This window comes from Pleurodeles waltl, chromosome 3_1 (genome assembly GCF_031143425.1).
Source record: "Pleurodeles waltl isolate 20211129_DDA chromosome 3_1, aPleWal1.hap1.20221129, whole genome shotgun sequence".
NCBI lineage: Eukaryota > Metazoa > Chordata > Amphibia > Caudata > Salamandridae > Pleurodeles > Pleurodeles waltl.
The window spans coordinates 23232969-23247982 of NC_090440.1; the positions used below are offsets into that span (position 1 = coordinate 23232969).

Genomic DNA, 15014 nt, shown 5'->3' on the forward strand with positions numbered 1-15014 from the left:
ATGTACATTAGAGAATCCCCCCCCACAGGGATTGCAGCATTGGTTGTGCCATCCTGGGTGGGACACTAGTTAAACAAACCTCTCAGCTTGCCATTTGCTGGCTGGAAGAACAGTTTAACAGCAGGCTCAACGTTGCCATTTAAAGCACCCTATGGCAGGCTTATGGAGTCCTAAGGCAGGGTGCATCATATTCCACGACCAGAATATGTAACTTTACAGGTTTTGACAGTGAAAATGTGGAACTGACGATTTTACTGTGGAAAAATCTGCTCACCCAATTGGCGAGTGCAGTGATACATGCTGATCCCTAAGCTGTGCTAATTCTGGGATGGTCTGACCAAAATGGGCCATTCACGCTATCCAACAAGGTGTTACATTAAGCTCAACTTGATTTTCAGGTTGAAATTAATGTAACAAGTTGCAACGTGCAACTTTAGCAAAGGTGCCTTGAGTCCTGTGTCCTGTAGCTGAGGCAGCTTTCTGACCTCCTGGAGAGACATGCTAATGACCCCTCCCCCCCCAAGGAGAGGATACAGTAGGGGCCCGCTCTGGAAGAAGGTGTCACCTCCTTGCTGCAGGAAGCCACACAGGTTTTGTCAAACCTCAAAGGAGATGCCACCTTTGAAGAGCAAATGGATAACACATGGGAGAGGTAGGGCTCCATTGTTGGCAAGCGGGCACTTGGGACAGGAGAGGAGAAACCACTTATGAAAGAAGTTTTCCAGGGGCATGTAGCTCCCTTGTTAGCCACACCCTTTGGTTGGGCTAGGAGGCTCCACACATTAGGAGAAGGGTCCTGCCATACTGAAAGTGAGCATAATGGTGCATCCTGGGATGCACATCTGCTACACTTTGCAGGAAGTGGTCATAAGGTGGGAGGGAACCTGGTAGCCAATTGGCTACCAACCCTATTCTGCCATGAAGGCATTTTCTGACCATAAGTAGGGCACCCCTGGCACCCCAAACTCCGATCTTACCTGGACTGGATGGAGGACCCAAGAAGGATTACCCTGCTGCACCATGGAGCCCACAAAGAGAGGGTGCACAGTCACTGACTGCACCTGCTGGCTACCAAAGGAGAGGGACGGTGCTTTCTATGCCCTGCTCAAGAAGCAGTCTCTAGAGCCAAGCCACGATACTCCAGCTGTCAGTGAGCCTTCCTCTTCACAGCACAGGGACACAACAGCTGAAGCCTGTTGAGGCAAGTTGGCAGCCCAAAGTCTTCAACCCGCTGCCATGCAGCATCAGGGACCAGGAACCAATGCACAAAATTGCACCCAAATTTGCTGAGTGCAGGAGTATCGGAGTGCTACTGGGATCCCCATAGGATGAGTTATCAAACCCAGGAAGAATAGCCCTGTGACCGCAATGCTGGGTGCCCGGTACTCTTGTAGCAACAGGACCTCTGCCAGCACCAAGAGCATTTGGAGAGATGTTGACCCTATGATGAGAACTGCCTTATCCCCTTCAAGGACCGAAGAGTGGCCACACAAAGACTATGGCTGACTGCGTCGCATCCACAGCATCCTTTGAGCATCTTCAGTATCCTTCATCCCTTGCATCAGGACCACTTCCATAGGAAAGCCCTACAGAGGATAAATGTGCCAGGAAGTGACTGAAGACTGCTTCACCTGCTGACCTTGCTGGTCCCCCTGAATAGCTCCCTACTGGAATTAGTCACCTAAACTGACTCCAAGTAACCGCATTACAACTAGTCTATTTTTAGTGAAAACATTTCAAAGTCCAAAATTAGTTCAATTTGCCAAGGCTTGTTCGCGGCTGAGTGAAATAACTTTATTTATCGTGCTCTGTGAATTTTATATGTCCAGAACACAGCCGGTGGATCTTTTTCATTGTGGTGTTTAATAATCTATGGAAGTACAGCCAATTTTTATAAATTGTTATTGGATTTCTTTAGTGTCTTGTCAATGTATTCTTCAATTGTTTTGGTACTGTTCAAATGCTTTACACGTGTTCCTTTGTGTATGCCTTGGTGCTCACAGCTACCCAGCGGTGAACTGAAGGTTTGGTTGGTGAGTGAATTACACAATGAGGTCGCACCATATAATACATGTCATTTCCTCACAAAGAGTTAAAGAGAACCTGTTCAATAACTGGAAGGGAGTTGTTGGCATGGACTTTGGCAGTAGAGTGTTCTTGCATGTTTTTATGGGGACCAAAATTCAAGCTAAGAACAGATCACAAACCCTTAGTAAATATGCTTAAACCGAGTGGGCAGAGAGTGGTGACCAAAAGTCTTGCTAGTTTGGTGACTAGATTGCGGAACTAGCACTATGTAATTGAGCATGTGTCTGGAAGGCAGACTCCATGTTGCAGTTTCATTTGTCCATGTGTGTTTCTGGACTGGAGGTGAGCGACAGTAAAATAGTTTTCAGTAGGACTGAAGCAGCAATGCTGTAAGATCATGGTTCCTGGGAAATTTCTTCGGCGGTGGTTGAAAGAGACTTCGGAGGATCCAGTTTCCGTGCAGCTGAGTGTGTATCCAATCAGGATAGTCAGGCGAGCGGAAATTGACTGGTGAAGTCAAATAATTTGCCAAAATGCAAGGTGAATTAATCTTCTTACTGCTTTGCCCTACTTCAATATGAAAGGGCAGTAATGCACCGTTTTAATGAAATACGGTGCATTCCTTTCCCCCTGACTGGTGCACTATTTGCTACCCAGTGCCAACGCAGACACCATAGTGCAAGTGTGTCTGCATTGCACCTCCCTGCACAAAAACAATCCCTGAAGGAGTTTTCCTCTTTCCATGTGTGCTGCAGGAAGCAGCACACATGGAAAGAGGAAAAAAACAAGAACTACAAATATTTTTCCTCATTACGCCACCCTGGGGACGTGTAATGTTTTGCCGTTGCCCAGGGTCATATAATTTAGTGAATCTGGGGCAGTGTCAAAATCCATGGGTGTTGCGGGGGAACCCTTCAGATTTACATTTTAAAAAAAAAAGAAAACATTTATACCCTTTATTAATCTGTGATTAATATTTAATTTTCTAAGCAGTAGCGGAACCCCTGCGGCGGCTCCGCGGACCCCCAGGGGTCTCCAGACTACAAGTTGGGAACCACTGTTGTAAGGCATAAAGCTCTCAGCGCATAGAGCCTCTCATCTAGGGGAATATTCAAAAGGTGAAGAATTTGTGGTTAGAAGTCTTTATCAGAACTGCTGCCTACGAAAAAATCCCTTGGGTAGGATATTTGGAGAGCACCCATAGCCTTAGCGAGGTCTGCCTTCGAGCTTAAGCATCAGGTAAACCCATGAACCAAAGGAGAGCAGATTGAGCAGATGCTGCCGTATTTCTGATTTAAAAATCAGGTACACGCAGCCAGGTTTGCCGTCTCCCTAGGATGCTGGTGTTCATCCCACAGGCTTCTGTCAGCAGCATTCAGGGCACATCGAACAGTGGTGTCGTAAATGGTTTCTCCTCTGCCACCAATTCCTTTTATCTCTGCCTATACTCCTCATGGAGGTTTTTGAGGCAGTCTTGCATCTCAGATCAGGGCACTCTAATGTGACAGGAGAGCAAGCCAACAGAGTTAGCAATTCTCCAACGGTTTACTTTTTCCCCCGTGGAATCTATCTTTTTGCCCTACTAATTTGGGGTAGGAGCACCTCCTGTGGCCAGTTCATGATCATGTTTATGTGCAGTATGGATCACCACAGATTTGGGGGTACCACTGGAATAGTGCTTATATTTTGTGCTGACCCAGGGTGTGACTACCCCTGCCTTCACAGGTTTCTTAAAGCTGTCTGTGTTGGGTTTTGATAGGGTCTCAACCAGGACGTTGTTTTCTTAGAGGACATGCATGTCCACCTCATGACAGGTGGCTGCCTTCAGAATGACTTCATGGTAGGATGTCATGTCCATCTGGGGAAGGATGGCCTAGCTTGGCACAGATCGGAGTCTGTGTCGCCCAATACTGTAGCTGTCCCACAGGCACCAGGCCATTCGGTGCAGAGTAGAGGTCGACAGGATGAAATGCTTACTCATACTTACTCATAAGGTGCGTGAGGTGAATCCTCTGCGGTGTATGGGAGAGGAGAGGTGTGCGCTGGAGACTGTGGTGGAAGAGAGTAAGAGGAGGAGTTGGAGCTGGAACAGCGAGAGGGCTGGTGCCCCTGTCCTTGCGCTTCTTTTGCTTAGGAGGTGGAGGAGGATTCAAAGCAATTTCTCTTCCATGGCAAAGGCTGTCGGCTTTGGAAGCAGCATGGTAGTGATCTTAGCTATGTGAGAATGGATCAATAGGCATTTCTGGCGAGTATTCAGTTCTTCTTGCAGCCGCTGGAGGGTGGGTTATTCTGACTCCTAAGAGCCGTCCACCGAGGGTGTCTTCAGAGCAGAATGACCTTCTTAGTTTTGGTGACAGAGCAGGCTTTGGTGCCGGCGCCCTATGTCCTCTTGGCTTCAAAAGCTTCTGAAGAATCTTTGGGCTTGAGCCACGTACCGGTTCAGTCTTTGAAGAGATGAGCACTTTTGGCTCCGAAGGCTTGGGTTGACACCAACCATGTTCCAAGGGCAGTGATGGTCCAGGAGGTGGTTTCTTACGATGCCGGGCTCGACGCCTGGCTCCCACCTTGTGGCGGTGCTCAGCTCCGACTCATGGCCATTGTGCTGGCCTGAGTGATGTCTTGGAGACAATAGTGCTCACGTTTGGAGTCTTTATGCATGTCTCCTGGGAACCTGGGTCCGGTTCTTCTTCATCAAACTCAGAGGAAAAGGCCACCTTTGGGCTGGGAGACAAATGGATGAGCTGTGCCCTGTGGCGTTTGCTTCTTCATCTGCTTTGATGCAGTGTTCCCCGAAGATGCTGATGGTACTGTCTGACTCCTGTCTCTGCATTCTCCAATGACACCACTTCCACTCACATCAGTAACGAAGAACCATTTTGGAGTGGAAGGCCTTGCGTGTAGTGTCATCGTGGTTGGGGGAGAGGCAGAAATTGCAGAATGGGTGGTGGTCAGGCCACGGAAATAAGGAGTGGCACTGTAGGGCAGGACTTAAAGGGCATCCTTTCTTATCACTGGTTATACATTCTGGATGAAGTCGTCGAGGCACAAGTACAACACCCAAGTGAGGGCCCAAGGTCTGGTAGTGAGGTTTCGAAGGTGGTCAGGGTCAACTGACTGAAGGAAAAAGAAAATTGAGTAGTTTGTTCCGGTGCTCCCAGAATAAAAAATCAAGCGAATGTGGTCAAAGGGAAACATCACAAGTGATGAACACAGGAGCCCCATCAGTACACATCCGAACCCGATGAAGGAAAAAAAAAAGAATTGAATGTGGAATTGATAGCCAGGAGCACTGTATACCAAGTAAAAAGTGACTACACCTCACGAGTCTAAAAACTTTTTCGAAGAGAAATAACTTGCAAATGTCCAGCCCAACACTAGAAGGTGGGAGTATGCAGAGCATGCGTGTCTACAGCAACACATGCTACAAACGTCATATTTTGGTGGGTCTCCCCAAATCTCAGTAATGCAACATTTTTTTAAGTAGCTTCCCCCAACATAAGCAAGCAGTGAATGATACAGGCAACGCCAATGGTTTGTCATAAAATACTTTATAAAATCAATAAAAACTAACATTCAGGCGGCCTTCACGCCAAATACATGTACATCTGCGTAGTGATCAGTAGCTTAAATAATTTAAATATTCATGGACGTAGAGGTAGTGGGATAAGGCTGCGGTTTTTCTATCTCAGTATCCAGTGTTTAAGAACCACCTGTAGTTACTACTCAGTAGGCCGGGCTTGCATTAGGTGACCTGGTGCCCACTGCTCAATGATTGTCAGCCGCTCTTCGTGACGTGGCGAGGTTCACCTGACTTCAGTGGGCGGAGTTTTGTCAAATCTGCCTCAAAATGTCAGACCATTAGAGCAAGGGAGTATTCTATGACCTGAAGCAAGAAACACCAACTCCTGGAACCCCGATCCTTATTGGGACACTCTGTGGTCAGATGTGATCTTCTCATAATGGAGTGGACCCAACAAGGGATTCTGCACTTGTCACTGTAAAAAGAGGGACAAATTAAGGCCTGGCGACTTTGTAAAGTCAAAGACACAGAATGTAATCCTGGTTTCTGCATCTCAAACCCCTACACAGTACCTACCATCACCACCACCTCGCTAACCTGTGGTAAGCTACCAACACCGTACCTCCCAGGTGCACCATGGGATGAATACAAAAGATATGATGCTTCACTGGGGTCACAAGTGTGAAGTCCCTAAGATACAGGAGAGGAAGCAGAATGTGGGGCATGTGTGGCTGGAGTCTTTGGGTCCCATTCAAACCACCATGGTAATTGGTATGGCCGCTTCATCTGCACCCAGAGACAGACCTCGACTTTACAAAGGTTCTCACCAGAGTTGCCCGAGTGGAAGCAAGAGAGATGCGATTCTGTCACCGCTGTCCGGTCATGAAACCACTACAAAATAAGTGCTGATGGTGATAGGTGTCGAGGAATCAGAGAGATTTAAATGAAAAGGGTTGAGGAGCGATCCAGAAGAAACTCTCCAAGGAGAACGTTTAGCATTTTAGTTACAACACCTTTCAAATTTAATCCCCTACGAAAACTGGAATGTGTGGGCAAGAGAAGGAACTATTTCTTTCTTCTTTGATGGTGAACTGCTTTAAATCACACAGTGTATTCCTGCGGTTAAACTAGTGCTGGAACCCACGTGGTCTCGTTCCAGGTAGCCAACTTTAGCACTAGACATAGTACTGCCTGATGTCTGAAAGGTAGATTATTGATGTCTAGGACTGGATCACACATGGCTTCACATGACTGAATTATTCCCAGTCGACAATCTGGGAATAAACAACAGAGAACGCTCCAAGCATGTGAATCTATGAAAGATACCAAAGCTGGAGAACTGAGGTTACAGCTAAGTAGCTTTAAACTAAGGGGTTACGTTAGCCATCTTAGAGAACGATGTCTGAAACACACGGTCGAGACAAAAAGCTGACTTCACTCCATTGTACCATCCTATCACCCATCAACTATAGAGCTTCAATTACCTTTTTCGTAGAGGGTATCTTACAGTTCCATCCCGTGAGGTTGGATGTTCTTTCAACTTTTTGGAAGTCTAAAGATTTCTGTGCATAACATTTTGCGAGTAAATTACTTACACACCCAAAGGTGCACACCCGTTTGGAAATCTGCCTATTCTCCAGTTCTAAGAGCAACAGGCCTAAGGCAGAGCAAGCAGAGTCCAAGTGTAAGCAAAGCGACTTAACAAGATGTCAGAGAAAAATAAAACCAATTAAAGAAAAACATCGAAGGGTCCAAAGCTTCAGGGGATATTTTAAACCCTATGCACCAATCTACAGAACTCCTGGATTGACAAGTGGCTCCAATGTTTGTACTATATATATTCTCTTTCTTTTTTTATTATTGCACTAGTCTGTTGGGCCAAATACTAGTACAAATGGTAGTGTAGAATTGCCACGGTGCCAGTACGGTCTATGGACTCTGGAACTGCTGGCGCATAAGTGAACTGGCATCAGAGCAAATAATATACTCCAGACTGTGGTAATTGGGGCAGGAGCAGGGAGGCAGCAGGGATCAAGGGCCAGATGTACGAAGACTTTTACCGGATGCAAACTGCCCATTAGGCTGTTTGTAACTGGTAAAATGCTTTTTGTCACGTACCAACCCTATTTTGCGAGTCGGTAACCTATTACGGACTCGCAAAATAAGGTTTGCTACTTGCTATTAGGAAGGGGCGTGCCAAGGGCGCCCCTTCCTAATAGCGACTCGCTCTGGTAAATAGGAATGTTTTGTGACCGGAAATGCAGGTACAAAACATTTGCAGTTACCAGCAACTTCAAGTTGGTGGTAAGCCATCACAAACGTGAAGGGGTCCCCCAAGGGACCACTTCCCATTTGCAAATGGGGGTGCAAACCTACCTTTAAGAGCAGGCAGTGGTCCCACAGACCACTGCCTACTCTTAAAAAATGAAATGAAAACTTTTAATTTTTCTTTTTGTAACGCATCTTGTCTTCCTTTAAGAAAAACGGGATACATTAGAAAAAAAAGATTGCTTTATTGAAAAAACAATCACAGACATGGTGGTCTTCTGACCCCAGCAGCCCACCATCCTGGTGATTGTATCCATTCACAATGGGTCGCAAATAGTGACCTGCCTCATGAATATTGATTAGGGGCCCATTTGCAACCCAATGGGAATCGCTAACAGCGTCAAACACACTGTTCAACATCACAGTTTGCTATTTCCTAATAGCGAATTGCGAACATTGATTCATACATCCGGCCCCAAGTCTCCAGTGTAAAGTTAGGTTAGAAAATAAGCAGATTAGATTGGCGTGTAAGACTAGAGAGGGCTTCAAACATACAGGAGGACAGTATGGTCCTCCCAGCAACTCTTCTGATCCAGTGACATCCCCTGAGAGTACAGTCCCTAATGGACCACCCCTTACAGGCCTTCTGTGCGAGTGACATCCCCTGAGAGTACGGTCCCTAATCGGCCACCCCTTAAAGGGCTTCTGTGCGAGTGACCTCCCCTAGGACAATATGGCCCCTAATGGACCACCCCTTACAGGCCTTCTGTGCGAGTGACCTCCCCTAGGAGAGTACGGTCCCTAATGGACCACCCCTTACAGGCCTTCTGTGCGAGTGACATCCCCTAGGACAATACGGCCCCTAATGGACCCCCCCTTACAGGCCTTCTGTGCGAGTGACATCCCCTGAGAGTACGGTCCCTAATGGACCACCGCTTACAGGCCTTCTGTGCGAGTGACATCCCCTAGGACAATACGGCCCCTAATGGACCACCCCTTACAGGCCTTCTGTGCGAGTGACATCTCCTGAGAGTATGGTCCCTAATCGACCACCCCTTAAAGGGCTTCTGTGCGAGTGACATCCCCTAGGACAGTACGGCCCCTAATGGACCACCCCTTACAGGCCTTCTGTGCGAGTTACATCCCCTAGGACAGTACGGCCCCTAATGGGCCACCCCTTACAGGCCTTCTGTGCGAGTGACCTCCCCTAGGACAGTACGGCCCCTAATGGGCCACCCCTTACGGGCCTTTTGTGCGAGTGACCTCCCCTAGAACAGTACGGCCCCTAATGGACCCCCCCTTACAGGCCTTCTGTGCGAGTGACCTCCCCTAGAACAGTACGCCCCTAATGGGCCACCCCTTACAGGCCTTCTGTGCGAGTGACATCCCCTAGGACAATACGGCCCCTAATGGACCACCCCTTACAGGCCTTCTGTGCGAGTGACATCCCCTAGGAGAGTACGGCCCCTAATGGGCCACCCCTTACAGGCCTTCTGTGCGAGTGACATCCCCTAGGAGAGTACGGCCCCTAATGGACCACCCCTTACAGGCCTTCTGTGCGAGTGACATCCCCTAGGAGAGTATGGTCCCTAATCGACCACTCCTCACAGGCCTTCTGTGCGAGTGACCTCCCCTAGGAGAGTACGGCCCCTAATGGACCACCCCTTACAGGCCTTCTATGCGAGTGACATCCCCTAGGAGAGTATGGTCCCTAATCGACCACTCCTTACAGGCCTTCTGTGCAAGTGACGTCCCCTAGGAGAGTACGGCCCCTAATCGACCACCCCTTACAGGCCTTCTGTGCGAGTGACCTCCCTTAGGAGAGTACGGTCCCTAATGGACCACCCCTTACAGGCCTTCGGCGTGAGTGACATCCCCTTGGAGAGTACGGGGTTCATGATGGATGACGCCTTCCAGCCAACTGCTTAAGTGTCATCGCCTAATCCCTTCCAGGTCTTCTGCTCGAGTGACATCCACTACGAAAGCGGTGCTCGTGTGATATTTCCAGAAGTGCACAGTCCATAACATCATCCAGTCTAGCCCTTTTGTTAGAATGACATCTCCTAGGGGAGTATAGTCTTTAAAGACTCATCACTCACTGCAGCCCTCCTGCTCGAGTGACATCCCTTAGATGAGTAAGGTCCAAAACATCTGCTCCCACCAATCTGCTTGAGGGACATCCCCTAAGAGTTTTGTTCTCAAAAGATTCCGCCTTCCAGCCTTTCTACTTGAGTGACATCACTTAAGAAGAGTAAAGTCCACAACAGATCACCCTTTCCAGCCCTTGAGTTCGAATGATATCCCCTAGAAGAGTAGGGTCCATAACAGATTATGCCTTTCGGCCCTTCTGCTTGAGTGACATCCCTTAAGTGAGTATGGTCCAAATCACCCACTCCAGTCCATCTGATTGCGTGCCATCCCATAGCAGCGTGCGGTCTATGAGAGATGACCACCCATTTCATCTCTGCTGATGGTCCCTACGAGACCACCCGTTCCGGCCCAGCGACATCCCCGAGAGCCTACTACCCACAACGGTTTACCATGTCTGGTAAGCATGATGCTCTTTAATAAAGTACATTTGAAACCAGACTGCTCCTTCAGGGTGGAATGATATCCCGTAGGAGAGCGCCTCTCCTTGCCCCACGGGATATCACCCAGCATAGCACTAGCCTTGGCTCACCACCCATGCCGTCCAAAGTGATATCTCTAGGAGGGTTTGGTTGGTAACTGATCTCAGTTTCCACCCCCGAAAGGCACTCTATCGATATGTACTGCCTACCACTGATCGCCTTTTTGGTCCTCAAATTACGTTCCGTGGTCTACAACTGAGCGCTACCTCAGTCACCAAACATGGTCTAGTTTGACGACCACACCTCCCAAAGCACAAACAATTCTCTGAAATGAAAGAATAGTTTTAGGGAAGAACCTCTAGTGCATGTGAAATGTTTAGGACACCGTAAGGAAATGCATGTGTGGCAGTAACGCACTAAGGCAGCCTTTCTAATGTAGGAGGTTACAAACGAGTTACCATAGAAATGGGCTCTCACTGTCACTCATCTGCAGACCACCCATGTTTCTGGAAGAGTTTGGGACCAATCCTCTGATGGAGAAAGAGGTGCAGTGAGAACCACTGGGGGCAAGGAGGAGTGGGAGACTCAGAAGAGGCTTCCTGCCTTGCCTTCTGCCTGGTGCAGTCTTCTCACCAGGGCACCACCTGGCAAGGCTCGGGGGTCCACAGCTCAGATTAAGAAGGGAATGGCAGACACCACATACAACATAAGCAGAAAACACTGTCTTTGGCATGGCCTACTGAGCTTGGTACAAGGCAGGTTGGCATGGCAGGTCACGGAGGCTGGGACTCCTGAGCTCAGATCAGATGGAGGAAGAGGGTTATCATTACAGTCACCCTCACCCCCTCTCAAATCAAGCTGAGGTGAGACAAGAAGCAGGGATCAACCATGGCAGAGCCCCCATGCTCGCTTTCAAAAGAGGGGTGGCGAGGCAGCGGCATCCACGTGGCATCCTCTAAAGATCCAGTGAGACAGAGGTGGTGGTCACCGTGGCAGTGCACCTGAAGGTCATACGCTAGGAAACTACTGCACGGTCCTGTAGCTCGGCTACCGTTGGAGGGATGCCTTTAACAGTCACTTCATCTCAGATTGGATGCGCTGGTGGTGGGTGAATGCCTGTGGCACAACTCCCTGAGCTCAGGTGACATGGAGTCTCTGTGGCTTGGCCCTCTTGGTTTAGACCACAGGGCTTGCTGTGGCAGACCCCCGCCGAGTTCCATTTAGATGGAGAAGCACAGGTCCAAGCTCAGTTTCTATGACAGCGAGGAGCCGCTGCAACAGTTGTCACAGGTTCTTCTCAGCGGTAAGGTATTTCAGGGCGGCGGAGCCATACCAGCGGGACATGTCTTGGTGGAATTCCTCCTTCAGCGTCTTGAGGCAGTGCCGGTAGGTGGGGCTTGAGCGGAACTTGGAGATGTCGAAGCTGGGGGCATGTGGCATGTGGATCATGAAGGCATCAGGCAGAACCACAAGCTCGTATTCCTGTGGGTGGAACAAGAAGAACGTCAGGATACCCACTACAACAAACCTATGACAGCAGTATAACTAACAAAAAAACACTACACACATGGCAAGTGAAGCCGCATCTGGAGTACTGGGCCCAGTACAGGAGGTGCCCCTTCACAACCTCATTAGTGTTGATCATCACCAAACAAAAAGTAACTTCACTCTCCTTCACCAGATCAACATTCTAAGTGTGATCCAGTTTTCAAAATCTGATAATTCATTTCAATCAAGTTATTCTCTTAAGTCTCCATCTTTCAGTCACAAACACTGCAATATTTTGGGGAACAAATATTCCCTTTATTAGGTAAAGTATTAATGAAATCTCAAGCATTCGCCCAACTTAAATACCTTATTTTAAACTGAAATGTCCAGGTCACCTAATTTGGTCTCAGTGTTACGCTATGACCTCAATCTTAGCACTTTATGGAGTGTGACGTTAGGTTTGTGTCCAGGGCACTCTCTTACGTTTTTTCCTTCAGCTGTTCTGGCATCAGGGTAGGACAGTTTTGCAGATGCTGGAGTTTACCATTCTTAATTCGAGCCCTAGAATATTTTGGGGAAAGTGTAACTTTCTTCAGAAGAGCATAGGAGGCTTATTTACAATTCTAACTCCAGTTCTGGTATATATTGAGGAAAGTTAAAAATCCAATACAGTGTTATAAAAAAGGGTTGCCCAAAGTGCTCTGCTATACTGGCTTGTGAGACAAAAGTCATTCCACTTAGTTAAGTGGAGCCTACTGGACCCCGTCTACTGTCGTACTAAGGCTGATATATGGCCATAGCTGTGAGTATCACCTTTCAGTAGCACCTGACCAGAGAGACATGGCCTGGTGAACGAGTTTCAAAGAATGGCTTTGCATCCCTTCCTTGACACCATACTGCGCAAACCAGAACTCTTGATGCTCATGGAATAAGTGTTATAAAAAATGACATTCCCAGCACAGAACAGGTCTCAAAGATTTTTAGAGTTCTCCAGAGGAGGAAGGAAAATTTAGATAAATGTACATTTATAAGTAAATTAGGCTAGAACCCACTTTTGGGAGGATGCAGGGTGTTATAGAAGAGTCATGTCTGGCAGACAAGCAGCAAGAAATCTCTTATCCAACAGGTTGAAAAAAGGAAAACACCCTGCAAAGGTTCTAGAGCTTATTTTAAAAGCATCTGGAGAGGCCCTGCAACACCTAATGTGAATATAAATATTGAAATAATTGAGCGGTTGAGTCATTGGCTTCCCTATGTGTTGCCCCATCTCTGTCCTTCAGCACGGTGTTATGTTCGTTGTCCACCTCTACCTTTGGCGCGGCTCTCACCTGCGCATCCAGCTCCATGATGTGCGACACTTTGTTCCAGCCGAATCCCACGAACCGCTGGTCGTACTTGGGGCAGTCGCGCCCCACTACAACGTAAGGCTCAAAGTCAGCAGCCCACTCCACCCTGTATGGCTCTGTCATGGTGCGCCACTTGTCATAGTCGGTGGGGGCGTGGCCCTTCATCCAAACATGGTATCTTCAGAGAAGGAAGAAGACAACATCAGCATCTGCCTGCTCAGAACCACTGCCTCTCTTACATAGGAGCCTTGATTAGGATGCATTAGACCCGTGCACCGCCCATGAGTGGGTAGTGTGCCAACATCCCTCTCTTCATGCACTTAACTGGTTCCACTCCTTCTGCAGTCATTTAAAACAGGTTACATACATATTCATAACCTAATCAAAATATAAACTTTGTTTCTTTCATCCGTGTGGGGCAAGAAGGCCTAAGGTGGGATCTGGTAAATAGAAAGAGAAGCAGTATCTAGCCTGCTTTAGTGACTGCAAACTTTCTTGTTTATTTTGTATGGGCTGACGGAAAGAGGACATGGGTTCTATTGTAGATCTTGAAATCAAATGTTACTTTCTTTTGGTGTAAGGGAAGACATTAAATGTTACTTTCTTTTGGTGTGAGGGAAGAAATGAAATATTACTTTATTTGGGTATAAGGGAAGAAATTAAATGCTACTTTCTTTGGGTGTACTTTCTTTGGGTGTAAGGGAAGAAATTAAATGTTACTTTCTTTGGGTGTAAGGGAAGACATTAAGGCCCTGATTCTAAGCTTGGCGGGCGGCGGTAGCCGCCCGCCAAGCGGGAACCGCCAGAAGACCGTACCGCGGTCAAAAGACTGCGGCGGTCATTCTGGGTTTCCCACTGGGCTGGCGGGCGACCGCCGAAAGTCTGCCCGCCAGCCCAGCGGGAAACACCCTTCCCACGAGGACGTCGGCTCAGAATGGAGCCGGCGGAGTGGGAAGGTGCGACGGGTGCAGTTGCACCCGTCGCGAATTTCAGTGTCTGCAAAGCAGACACTGAAATTCTTTGTGGGGCCCTCTTACGGGGGCCCCTGCAGTGCCCATGCCATTAGCATGGGCACTGCAGGGGCCCCCAGGGGCCCCACGGCACCCCATACCGCCATCCTGTTCCTGGCGGCGAACCGCCAGGAACAGGATGGCGGTATGGGGTGTCAGAATCCCCATGGCGGCGCAGCGGATTCCCATGGGCAGCGGAAAGTCGGCGGTACACCGCCGGCTTTCCGCTTCTGGCCGCGGCTGTACCGCCGCGGTCAGAATGCCCGGCAGAGCACCGCCAGCCTGTTGGCGGTGCTACCGCCAACCTCCGCCCTGGCGGTATTTACCGCCAGGGTCAGAATGACCCCCTAAATGTTACTTTCTTTTGGTATAAGGGAAGAAATGAAATGTTACTTTCTTTGAGTGTAAGGGAAGACATGAAATGCAACTTTCTTTGGGTGAGAGGGAAGAAATGAAATGCAACTTTCTTTAGGTGTAAGGGAAGAAATGAAATGTTACTTTCTTTGGGTGCAAGGGAAGACATGAAATGCAACTTTCTTTGGGTGAGAGGGAAGAAATGAAATGCAACTTTCTTTAGGTGTAAGGGAAGAAATGAAATGTTACTTTCTTTGGGTGCAAGGGAAGACATGAAATGCAACTTTCTTTGGGTGAGAGGGAAGAAATGAAATGCAACTTTCTTTAGGTGTAAGGGAAGAAATGAAATGTTACTTTCTTTGGGTGCAAGGGAAGACATGACACGTTATTTTCTTTGGGTGTACTTTCTTTGCGTGTAAAGGAAGAAATT

The 15014-nt window shown here is 48.2% G+C and overlaps 1 protein-coding gene across 6 annotated transcripts in view; it reads right to left on the minus strand.

The window, feature by feature from the left end:
* Positions 1 to 15014, minus strand: part of LARGE2 (LARGE xylosyl- and glucuronyltransferase 2) — a 207194-nt gene that overhangs the window by 4977 nt on the left and 187203 nt on the right. For 5 of the 6 annotated variants that reach the window (XM_069221741.1, XM_069221740.1, XM_069221743.1 and 2 more), the window contains 2 exons: positions 13203 to 13398; positions 5558 to 11868 (listed from right to left, as the gene is read on the minus strand). In XM_069221741.1, the coding sequence (XP_069077842.1) occupies positions 11671 to 11868; positions 13203 to 13398 (394 nt within the window). In that variant the 3' untranslated portion in view covers positions 5558 to 11670. Of the gene's footprint in view, positions 1 to 5557; positions 11869 to 13202; positions 13399 to 15014 lie in introns of those variants that run through there. The other variant, XR_011201291.1, reaches the window with a different exon arrangement.